The sequence below is a fragment of the Styela clava genome, chromosome 7 (genome assembly GCF_964204865.1).
Source record: "Styela clava chromosome 7, kaStyClav1.hap1.2, whole genome shotgun sequence".
Lineage (NCBI taxonomy): Eukaryota > Metazoa > Chordata > Ascidiacea > Stolidobranchia > Styelidae > Styela > Styela clava.
In genome coordinates this window covers 20,959,309-20,971,473 of record NC_135256.1, presented here as the reverse complement: position 1 = coordinate 20,971,473, position 12,165 = coordinate 20,959,309, and the positions used below count along the sequence as shown (strand labels likewise).

The 12,165-nt window shown below is 34.8% G+C and overlaps 1 protein-coding gene across 1 annotated transcript; it reads right to left on the bottom strand.

Moving 5' to 3' along the window:
• Nucleotides 1-374: 374 nt before the first annotated feature.
• Nucleotides 375-10,016, bottom strand: LOC120327956 (cholinesterase-like). The gene is made up of 7 exons (XM_039394332.2): nt 9,393-10,016; nt 8,399-8,619; nt 7,783-8,018; nt 6,496-6,685; nt 4,617-5,428; nt 3,994-4,226; nt 375-2,209 (listed from the first exon to the last, which is right to left on the bottom strand). The coding sequence occupies exons 1-7, from the start codon at nt 9,862-9,864 to the stop codon at nt 2,079-2,081; spliced, it is 2,295 nt and encodes a 764-aa protein (XP_039250266.1). The 5' UTR covers nt 9,865-10,016; the 3' UTR covers nt 375-2,078.
• Between the last annotated feature and the right edge of the window lie 2,149 nt (nt 10,017-12,165).

The window sequence follows — 12,165 nt, the reverse complement described above, 5'->3', positions numbered from 1 at the left end:
GCAACACAGGGATACGGTTGCATGAGGTAATGAATGATCTAAACTTGGTCAGTGCAGTCTCTAGAGCGACGTTCTGTTGAAAGGCTAAATCCAAAAATATGCTCGCATCTGATTGCATGCAGTTATCAACAACCAGGTAACATATTACAGTAGCGATATTCGATCTGAAAACATTTAACAGTGACAAAAAATTATTAGCGTTTATTAATTTATTGCTGAACATTTTTGCTGAGATTATCTATGGCCATTACACCTGCGAAAATTCTGCTTTGTTAGAATACAATTACTGAAGATGGAGCTCGCAGATGAAACTGCCGGTCCTGGTACTAAATACTTTTCATTCCTAATAACAAGTAACAGAACACCGAAAAATATACAGAAGATTTGTGTATTGATGATTTATAATAAAATATGAGTAAAATTATAAGGTATACGTGTATCATAATATCAACAATTTACTAAAATAATAACAAACAAAAATAACAATGGTAGGCGAAGAAATAAAGTCGTCTTCTGATTATTGACATAAGATTTAAGATAGTAAAATATGATCAAACTAATAGATCATGCAAAAATGAATACAAAACAAAAAATATCGCTCAAAAATTGTAAATGAATATAAATCAAGTCTCTTAACACCTGGGACTATCCTGGACGAGATTGCCTATTTAGTATATAAGATGAGGTTACATGTTTAACAATATTAAATATAATTTTGAAACGGATAGATAGCATGTTACACAGTCGACGGATAAACATCGTGAGATATCATTCTATATCGCTTGTGTACATTTTTAGAAGTAAAGTTATTTACAGATCAACTGGCCAACCTAATCTAACTTTACAAAAAATATTTGGTATATATGATATATAGGTGCAACAGAACCCGTGTTTCATTGGCGAGCAAACTACTTTTCAGCATTGGTTTGCTTCTTCTGCATTGGTTGGTAATCTTCGATCTATTAATCATTACTAATCGGGTAAGAAACGCCGACAGAACGGATTTGACAAATGAACATTGTTTGGCCTGAATCGATCTTTCTTTGAATAAAAAAAATAAGGAAAACCCATCGTCTCATAGTATGCTTTGAGTTTTAAGCTTTAAAAACTCAGTTTTTCAATTTCTGCCGCCACAGCCTTAATTGCGACTTAGCGACATTTCGCTTGTCTGACCATGATTAGATTGCAGTTTGATTGGGATATTCATTATTTGATGGTGAGGAGTAGGTGATATGGTGGCGATATCGTACAATAAATTTAAATTTCACAGAAAAAAAGTAAATGTTGTGGATTTTTTTAAAACATTGGTAACATTAGAAGCTGAATTGAGGCAATTGCGGCATGACTTCGAGGTTAGTGATTCATTACCTCATTTGCATTGATTTTGTCGGGAAAAATCGAATCAGTATAAATGAGTATTTTCAATCTTGTAAAATTTAATAACTGGAAAATACATTTTATTTTAATCCTACTAGTTCTGTCTTGAATAAAAAATATCATATTGGATAATTTAATACTTGAATAATACGTAACAGAATATTTTCGTTCAATTCTTATACTCTTTCTCAGTTCCTTCCAAAACAAATCTTTGACCATTATAGAAATCCATAAAAATAGTTTTACGGGGGAAATTAGTGGTCTTATCATTAACACTTTCTTTAAATTTTTTCGTGGGAAACGAGAAAATTCAATGTTGTCAGAAATCTGACGCGGCAACAAAGCCAAGGTTAATATTTTTACAAATAAATCTTATAAGTATATTTTGTTACAACAAAAACTTATGTAAAATATTAAATGAGACACTGCTTTTCCTGATTGACAAAACCTAATTGATACCAATTTATTCGGCACCTGATTTTGGGCACATTCATTTATGTCCTATAGGACAAATCCATTATTAGCCCGTACTCATGGCATGTCTGATTTGCAACGTACACTTTGCGTAAAATTAGTCCAACCCACGCACAATGGAACTTGTGATTGGATGTTAAGTTCTTTGGGCAAGCAAAAAAAAGAAATTTACTAAATAATATTTTCACAATGGAATTTAGAACTTTTGTTACGTTTTTCGAGTGTAATTACAAAGTATATGATAGAAGTCCGAGTGTTACCAAGATACACAAACTAATCGAAGTTGTTGCAGTCGATGGCCTGCTGGCAAAATTTCCTCCAGAGCTTACTTCAGATGCTTGTGTGCACTTTGATGAACCTAAAATATAGTAGGTTGTATATATAGTATTGAGTATAAATCAATAACTAAGTTATATATATATATGATCAAAGACGTGATAGCACATATTTATACCGCCTAAATGAAATTACAGGCTGATCACATTACTAGAATAATAGTAAAATACGTTAGACTAACGACATTGAGACGTGAGCAACACAATTAGCAAGTGGGCGCAGATTGTTTACGTTTTTGACAGAATATTCACGGTTTTTCTATAGCGTGAAAACTGTTACAACAGAACAGCAATAATATAAAAGTTGAAAATGTAATGATAAAAAGAAACTTGCTTAAATAATAAAATATTCATATCTTAAGTAAAACTTATAAATACTATTTTAGCAAAAAAGCAATAAAAGAGTCAAAAACACATAGCATGTTATATAAGGTGTTATCCTGGTAATTTGCTACCAGCCAACCAAAGTCGACCACCTGTAATCGGAACTTGATAACAAGAGACAGGCAACAGGAGTTGCCGATTTTTTACGCATAAGAATGCATTGTATGAAATTTCGTAGTTCATTCAAACTACAGTCAGCGAAAAGTATTCACTTGACTAATTTTGAGCAAAGATACCAAGTCAGTTTTTGGTAGTAATATTGGATTCAAAATAAAAACAGCAATTTATTCATTTTCTTATTGAAACGATTCTGAATTCGTTTTGAATGATTTCATTACATTCATTATTTATCGGATGACACTTGATGATGGCTAGTTTATGGAACCTAGATAAAACAAACTATCGCGATTCCCCTGGCCATGACACCAAAATTAATTGAGGGCTTGAAATTTTTAATTGTTGACTTCGAAATCATGTCGCTTTAAAGTGCTTTCGATTTACTTATGTCATGAATATTAAGATGGTTGAGCTCATTCAAGCTTCCTTTAGTTCAATATTTTAGACTATCGTTGAAATATAAGACCAAATAATAGGGAAATTCTCATTAGATCACGCACCCTCAAAATAACCATGCATTATTATTTGTAATAGGAGAAAATCTTTGTGCCAGTTGTTTTTATAGTTCACTGGTTTTATTGCCTTGGTATAAGTTTACTAACTTTCCCTTGTTGGGAATTGTGCCATATTATTGGTTGCTAGGAAAATACGTTCATCAAGATATCACGCAATTGCTACTTACTGAGTTTTAGAAAAGTTGGGTACAAACGAGTTTAACTACATTTACCTATAGTGACAATTGGATTTCAACGAACACGAGAAAATTAGGGCGCTAACAACAGATAAGAGAAAACGCACAACCAATTGCTCGATAATTGCTTAATTAACTGCTTTGCTTTTAATAGCAATTTGGTTAAAAGTTAACTCCGTGAAGCTGACATGATCCCAATCACCAGCATGGATCGCGCTAAAATTTGTATATAAAGTGGCAAACACTCAATCTCAACTGTAGATAGGATTTTGAAGAAAAAAGGTAAAAGTTCACGTCCTTTGAATGACGGAACTGTATTTTATTGAAAATGTTAGGGGCAACGAATGTGCCACGAATATATTTTTGTTAGAAGAAGAAATGAAAATATTCTAAATGAACTGAACCAAAAACAGAGAAATATTCGTTTTAAAGGTAGTGGCATATATGGAACAGCTTCTGACAAATATTTTTGTATTAAAGTAGCTACCGTAAATTTGTTACATTTTTTCATGTCCTTTATTGTGCAATTATTTGAAACATGACATTCTAATGACATGGCCATCTTACCTAACTTAGTCTGACTCAGCTGCTTTAAATTTAATAGAATTAAGTTACCTAATTTTTTGACAGCTTTCCTCATAGTTGGATAGTAGTCATGCCAAAAACTGCAATGTCGTGATTTCGTTTCGTATTCAACATAGTTGACAGCTTTCCTCTCGCTGCTAAATGCTTCTGTGGGTTCGATATTGAAAACCAATGATGCTTCAGTGTCTTCGTTGTAAACCGGCCAATTTGGAAGAAGAATGTTTTCGGAGGAAGATTTTTTATGCACGGGCAGGTTTGGATTTCTAAAATAAAGTACAAATATAGTAATAAAACTGGTCCAAAATTAAAGGAAAGCTAATCACTGAGGTAAAATAGCTATGATTTAATAGACCACCACATGGCAACGGTAACCGCATCTTTGCCTCGCCCGAATTTACCAGACGGAAAAATGTTCGAAGGAAATCCCATGTGGTGGCGCTAATACACACAAGTGGCGGAGAATGCTCCACAGATGAGGTCAATATGCCTATTCCTATTTCTTCAATATTTAATTACACGTTTTAAAAATTTTTGACTAAATTTGAATGAAACTTTGTCTATAATCAATCAATAAAATATTGCATATGAATACAACAGCATTATTAGGCGGACAGAGTTGTCCACCCAACTAATTAATTTTTTATATAACCTACCCAGATTTGGCAAAATTTGCCCAATATTTCATCATTTTCTTTGCAAGCACAGTTTCTTGTTCGGTGTAGTTTAGTGTTTTATCCAGAGGTAGTCCGAAAGCAAATTCTATTTCATATCCATGTAAAGTACCCATCCATTCAGGCCAAGGCGTTTTTGTACTGCGGTGTGAAAAGCTATACATGTATTTTCCTGGCTGATTTTTATTATTTATTTTTTCATCGTCACCCGAAAACATGTCTTCAGTCTCTGAATCTTCTGGTACGCCCCCAGGTGGTACAATTTTCGTTTTTTTCATTACCTGAATTAGAGGACAAACGAAGTTGATGTCGCCAACAATGTGATCCAGAATGAGTTTGTAGTTATTCTGAGATTGTTTTTCCAAGCTGTCTGTCGCGCATTTTGTTTTTGCATTGCGACACCGGGCACGATCAGTAAGAGACACACCAAAATCTGCATATTCAAAATCGATTGCGTCCAAAATAATATCGGAATAGTTTTTATCATGCGTTCCCATCTTGTTCAGAGGAATCCATGGATATCCCCATAAGCCCTTCTTCAAACCGTAACGATATTGATCGTACGTAATGGGTTTGTTGTTGTGAATATCTGTGAATCCTTCCGTGCTATAGACTAAAAAGTAATTTCCTTCATTTGCATTAAATCCGGCAAGAATATTGACATCGGTAACAAACTTTCCACTTTTAAGATCTTCAATTCTACTTTCTGTAAGAAAATCATTGTCAACAATTGCAGCATTTTGAAACTTGGCCGTTCCAAGATCTTCCATTCCAATTTCAACGTCAACCAAAGTCTGAAAAGAGAGTATAAATATAGTGAGACAACAAAATACTCCGATTAAATGACCTAAAGTGTGGGAACATATACATCTATTTTATTCCTTTGTGCTTGTTGGACATAACTTGAGGAATAGGAAACAAATGATGTTTTAAACAGGACGATTTAAACAATTGTAAACCATTGATAATTTTTCTCTTGTGACTTATCTGTACACGGCGTGACGGGATCTGTTCTCACTGTGACGCCTATTGCATGTTGGACAGTTAATTATATTAGTTGTACTTAGAATATGAATAATTATTTAAATTTTTGCATTTACTGTTATAATATTATACATTATTATATATTCCACTTCGTTATCACAAAAGAGCGACATTTGTATCAACGACGAGGAAAATTATTCAAATTCCTAATTAATATCAGTACCGTTGTTGCATATTTGCGCATAAGTCACTGATAGTCACGTGAGCCACATTCAAGAACAACTCGTTGCTAAATAGAAAGATATTGACTTTGTATATGGTGCGCATGCTTTGCTAAACTTAAACATATGATATGGTTGCGAGTAACAACATTTTTTTGAATCGGAGAAATTTTTTCATTGGTTAGTATTCATAGGACTCCGGACCCCGCCCGCCCCTACAAAAGCCTAAAGCCCATGTTTTTAAAATCAACCTGCGAAATTTGTAGTTTTCAAACGACTTGAAATCAGTTATACGGACCACTGTCCAGCTTTAAAATTTGCGAACTAACCAATAAGAAGTTCAATATGTCCGTTTTTTAATGAAGCATAAAGTTCGAGCAGAGAATGAGCCTAAGTTTTATTTATAATACAATATAATATACGCCAGATTGAAGACCCCGGTAGACGCAAAAGGGCTTCATGTGAAAAAGAATCAGTTTTCCCAGTGACCAACATCCTTTATAAGAAATCCGACAAAGCATTCATCTTGAAGGTTGCCTGGACATCAATTTGTACATCGAAAAATTATTTGATCTCGTTTTCTGTTGCCAAATGAGGAAAATCATCCAGCACATTCGACAACTTGATCACACGTGTATTTATTGAATAATAATCACCTGCGGGTCTTCTTGGTACAGACATTGCATTATTTCCTTTTTGAGATCTGAATCCTTTTTTTCTGTTTCGTTTTCTGTGCGCTTATTACAACCCAACTTCTCGGCCAGCATTTCCGCCCTTTTGTGCATGACGTCTGTTGGAAGAATTGCCCAAGGACTGAATGCCGAAGCACTTTCTAATATGACGTTCCTGAAATAGAAAGTACAAACCTGGTTGCAATTACTTCACAATATTATAGTATAGTAGTAAGTTTCAAGATATTCCGTACCTTGTCAAATCTGATAGTTCGACAAATCCAGATGACAAATATGAAATATATATTTACCACTGGTGTTTAGAGAAACTAGATGTTTTTGTTAAGCCCGACTATTCCTAAGGATAGGAATGGCTGCGCAGTCAACGTAAAATCATAGGTTGATCATACAAAATAGAGAAGAAAGTTTCCAAAAATATAAAAAATTGGTAAAAATATTTCATTTCTCAGTAAATTCACACAAACCAAATTGAGATATCTATGTAATGTATTTGGGGTTGTAATATGTACTGAAAAAAAATTTACATACAATATTATATATCTGTACACAGCGTGACGGGATCTGTTCTCACTGTGACGCCTATGCATGCTGGACAGTTAATTATATTAGTTGTAATTAGAATATGAATAATTATTTAAATTTTTGCATTTACTGTTATAATATTATACATTATTATATATTCCACTTCGTTATCACAAAAGAGCGACATTTGTATCAACGACGAGGAAAATTATTCAAATTCCTAATTAATATCAGTACCGTTGTTGCATATTTGCGCACACATATGTCGATAATAAACCGCTTACGAAAAAATGGTATATGCTGAAGCGGCCTTGAACGTGATCAAAATATATTCGCCAGCATGAAATTTTAATAATTATTACAAAATCATTCTGAAAAAGCATCATTCCCCATCTCAAATTACGCCAGAATTAATTTAATTATTTGAAATGTCACTCTCTATTCTGCTTTAAACAAGTCCCCAAGCTTCCCCATATATAACCTAACATAGATAGTATAATGAATCGGCTAAAATATGAGTTGGGACGTACAATTTGGATTAATTCATATTCGGTATTCATTCAAAAGTGTTAAACAGTGATGAACATTCTTCATGCATGAAATGCATTATTTGTTATTTTGATTTTATGATGTTTCCAACAGAAACTAGCTGTCAAAGTCTGGAATTCTAGGTACGTGGTATTGATATAAAGGTATTTGACCCCGGGTTTTAAACTCAGAATAACTTACTGAAATAATCCCTCAGAATGTTCCGATAACATATGCATAGATACACTGGCAGCACCTGCACTCTCGCCAAACAAGGTAATTCGAGATGCATCCCCACCGAAGTGATGAATATTTTCATGAACCCAACGAATCGCGAGATTTTGGTCCCACAGGCCTTGGTTGCCAGGTGCGTCTTCAGATCCAAACGCTAAAAACCCAAAAGCTGCTATTCTGTAGTTCATTGATACAACGACAACCTGAAAAAATGGCATAAGCATATATATATTAGGAATTCCACCTGGTAAACTATAATCAAAAAAAAATATTGCTTAGCAATTCAGCTTCGGACATGTTTCTCATATAACAAGTCGCTGAAGCGTAACGAGTTTGCAATGCCCCTCGTCGTTCAAGCTCGGCATAGCTCACCTAAATATATTATACCCCGGACGATATATTGCTGATAAGAGATTACAAATATGGAACACTTGTATAATTTCACCCACTTTTGAAAAATGACAGCAATGTAAATCTTCACATCCTATATTATATTACTAATCTTATGAAGGTGTGAGTTACTGCTATATGACATCTCAACTCAAATGACTGGTTATGTTTAAAATGTAAGACGATTACCCACTTGTTCTGAGGCAGCTAACCATTTTCCGTCGTATACGTCAAGGGAAGCAGTACCGCTGTAAAATCCTCCGCCGTAAATCCAGATCATCACTGGCAAAAGAGATTCACCAGCTGTTAGTCTCCTTCCAGAAAAGTCAGGACTGACGGGAGCCCAAACATTCATGAATAAACAATCTTCGCTGAGCGGGGTGTTAGCATTCCACATTTCAGTTCCAGGGTAACCTATATAATAATAATAAACATGAATGTACGCAACAAAAGGCATAATGGGATTCTATTTGTTGTCGAACAGACGCTTGAATGCCAACCATCTTGCTTTATTGAAAAAGTCCACGCAGGTTCGAATCCCATGCAGGGATGGTTATGTGCGAGAGTATTGTTGGACTCCTCGCGCCGTTGGGTGGTTCACGTAACCGCTGGTCGGTTACGGCTTCCTTCACCATCAAGTAAATATGTATATCTTATCCTTATACATTTGTAGACGTGGGTTATTCAAATCAGTGCTACGGCGACAAAGCACATGGTTCGAACTTATTGCACTGACCCTAACTGTATTTTATGTATTGTTATCGATATGGCCGCGCAAAATTGTGTTTTGTTGAAATATCTTGTGCCAAAGAAATGTCGTATAGCAGAGCTGTGTTGCCGGGTTGATTTGGTTAGTGCGGTTGTCAAACCGAAGTCTGAGATGAAAACGATTTTTTGAATAAATGGAACTTTTCATCGCATCCCACTATTTTCAGTGCAATAGCAACGAATGTGCCTTTCTTGTTTTTTACGTGTCGATATCGTAGAGTGAATGGAAGTGTCATTTTCTATTTTGACTCTTGAATAAATATAGAGCTAATACGAGATAAGAACGATAAGCCTGCCCAACGCCTTCACTCACATCTATTGACTTTTTATCTTAATTGATTTTGTGACACATTCAATACTAATGCATTTTATCTTGACAAATTAGTGTCATTTACTGAAGCGTAAAGCAACGTTAGTACCTGGTTCAAAAGTGTTGTCACGCCATTGATAACAAGTACTTCCATATTCCTGTGCATCGCGTATTCCATTCCATTTATTGACGGGAACAGGCTTCTTGAACCGCATTTCATTTTTCGGAGCCTCAGCGTATCTCATGCCTAAAAATGTTGCTATTTTGGTATTAGACAAAACTTCTGTAAGTCTTCCGCGGTATTTTCCTTTCTGTAGTTTTACTATTATTTCGTCCTTAGACGTGAAATATTGTTTTCTTGAATCTCCAGTGACACTTTTATTCTTATCGCTTCGAGATTGCTTGTGCCGTTCATTTCTTTTTAAAGAATCCGAAGTTTCGCTACTAACACTTTCTGTGCTTCGACGACCCGAATGCTTGCGCCCACACACAAACATGTTTTCATCATATATAACGATAGCTATACATGTCAAAAACAAGAGTGTCCAGAAACGACACATGCCCGTCGTACTCATTTTCATTTGTTGAGTTTGATCTGGACTGCAGCAGTTTTATCAAGTTTTTGGAATGCTATCATATATATCACTATGAATAAAAACATAATAAAATTAAATGCCGTCTCATCGATTCAATGTTATCCACTTAAAAGCCCACGATACATAAGGTAGCCCAGACTTTTTGTTTCACATCCCCAAAATCAATTCTAATCAGTCAAATGCACTTCTTTTCACTGACAAATCGATACGATGAAATCTTGCAGACAATAGTGGTAAAATGGTACAGTCTTCTATGAAGATTTTTGATCCTGAACGAAGATTTTTTTGCATTAATTTTAGTTACAAGTAGGGTAATGTTGTTGATTTTTGTTTATCCAATTTGCGACCAATGGTTCATTTACGCTTTCGGGTGTGACACATTAACAATTTTTAATGTTCTCGAACGATTGCAAATTGGACCATTGCAACAGGCCTATAAATAAGCAAAATCTATTTGAAGTTAAGTTGAGTTATTGATATTTATCGACCACTTTACCACTTTTCAATTAACCTCATAAAGTTAAGTGAAGCGACTGACAATCTTACGGTACTCAGTCACACAATGACGCAAATAGTACATTTGAAAACGGCAAGCACGAACTGAACGAACACTACTGACTGCCGATGCATGCAAAATGCTGAGTTGGGAATCTTTACGTGGACGCTAAATACAACCGTAGGCATAGTATCACCTGGCGTAGAAGAAAACAATGGTACAAACAAATGCTGAAGAATTTGTCGTTGTTGTTGGTTCGTTAGACCGCTATAATTCCTGATAAATTTAACACATCTGTAATCGCGAAGGCGCATTCACATTGCAGATTTAGTTTCGTAGGCTATTCACTAACTTGAGGCAATTCGCAGGTGAATCTGTTGCACGAATATTCAAACCGGAAATAAAAAGCATAAACGACGAGTCATGAATTTGGCCTCAATTCAGCCAAGTTCGGAACTATATTTTATTACAAACATATTGCTTTATCTTGTCAGGTATTGATTGCAATTTCATAAAAAACAAACTCGCGGTATGATATATAATAATAGGATTATAATTTATACCACCTAGTTGATTTATAGGTATAATTTTAGCTTGTATTTTGCACAGCGTGGATATCAAATCTTTCATACTAAAAACATTTGGTACAATTACTATCGAATTGAAGTCATTTTAATAAAGAACCAATGCTGTCTGAATATACGGTGGGTGATTTATCATATGTAACAATAACAATATAACATGGGTTTCAGCAAGTTAATATCGAACAGGTGTGCTTGGAAGACCGTGACCGATATGTATACCGACCGTAACAGATCAAATTAAAATAGAGAAACCGTGCCGAAATAAGATTGACACTCGCAAAATAGGATGCCTTTTACCGTTGTAGAGTAGTTTCAAAATTCCTAGACTTGCGCTAATGCTTACTTCAAACAATAAATTCATTCTGACTTACTATTAAATCGAATGTGAAATAAATATCACAATATTCATTTCACTCTTCAACGGCTATTGCATACATAGAAACGTTATGTATACGCTATTGATGGGGTCGATAGTAATTACAGGAATGAAAAAAATATGCCTGGTACGGGCGAAAAGAGTTAACGTGCGCTGATTCGATATTATACAGGGTGACCAAAAAAACAGAACCCATAAATTTCTCAATTACTTATCCGAAAATGAAGACAATTTATTTTACGAATGAATTTATATTTGTGTATGATTGTTTCCAAAAGACTTAGTAATTTGGGACACGTTTCAAAGTTATGTTTACTCTAAAATATGTTCCAATTTACCTGGATCATGTTTATTTCAGCCACGCGTTACGATACGTATATGCTGAAATGTACCATCAGCGCAAGAAAAATAAACCGCTGTTACTGTGGCGAAAAAAAACTAACAAAAATTATCAGTATCATGCCTTGCTCTTTTCGTTTTTATCCAGATGGGATTATTTAGGCTGGAATGCTGACTGGAGTCGCGCAAAATCAAGTTTATATTACTCACAGTGGTAATAAGATCTGCTTCTCGAGTTCTAGGTACTTATTTGGTCGCATTAAGTCTTATATTTTCTAATAAACACCCAGATAGAGCATGACAAAATATGTCCTATTTGTAATTCCATTTTCCTTTTATCCTTTTCACTGCTTATCATTGACCGAATAAGGTACACAAATTACGATACTTTACTAGAAGCATTGGCCGCAATTGATCTTTAAAGAACAATGTCTAATGTTTTGTATACCACCGGTCACGGTTACATTGTCCCAAAATTTGGCGACACGATT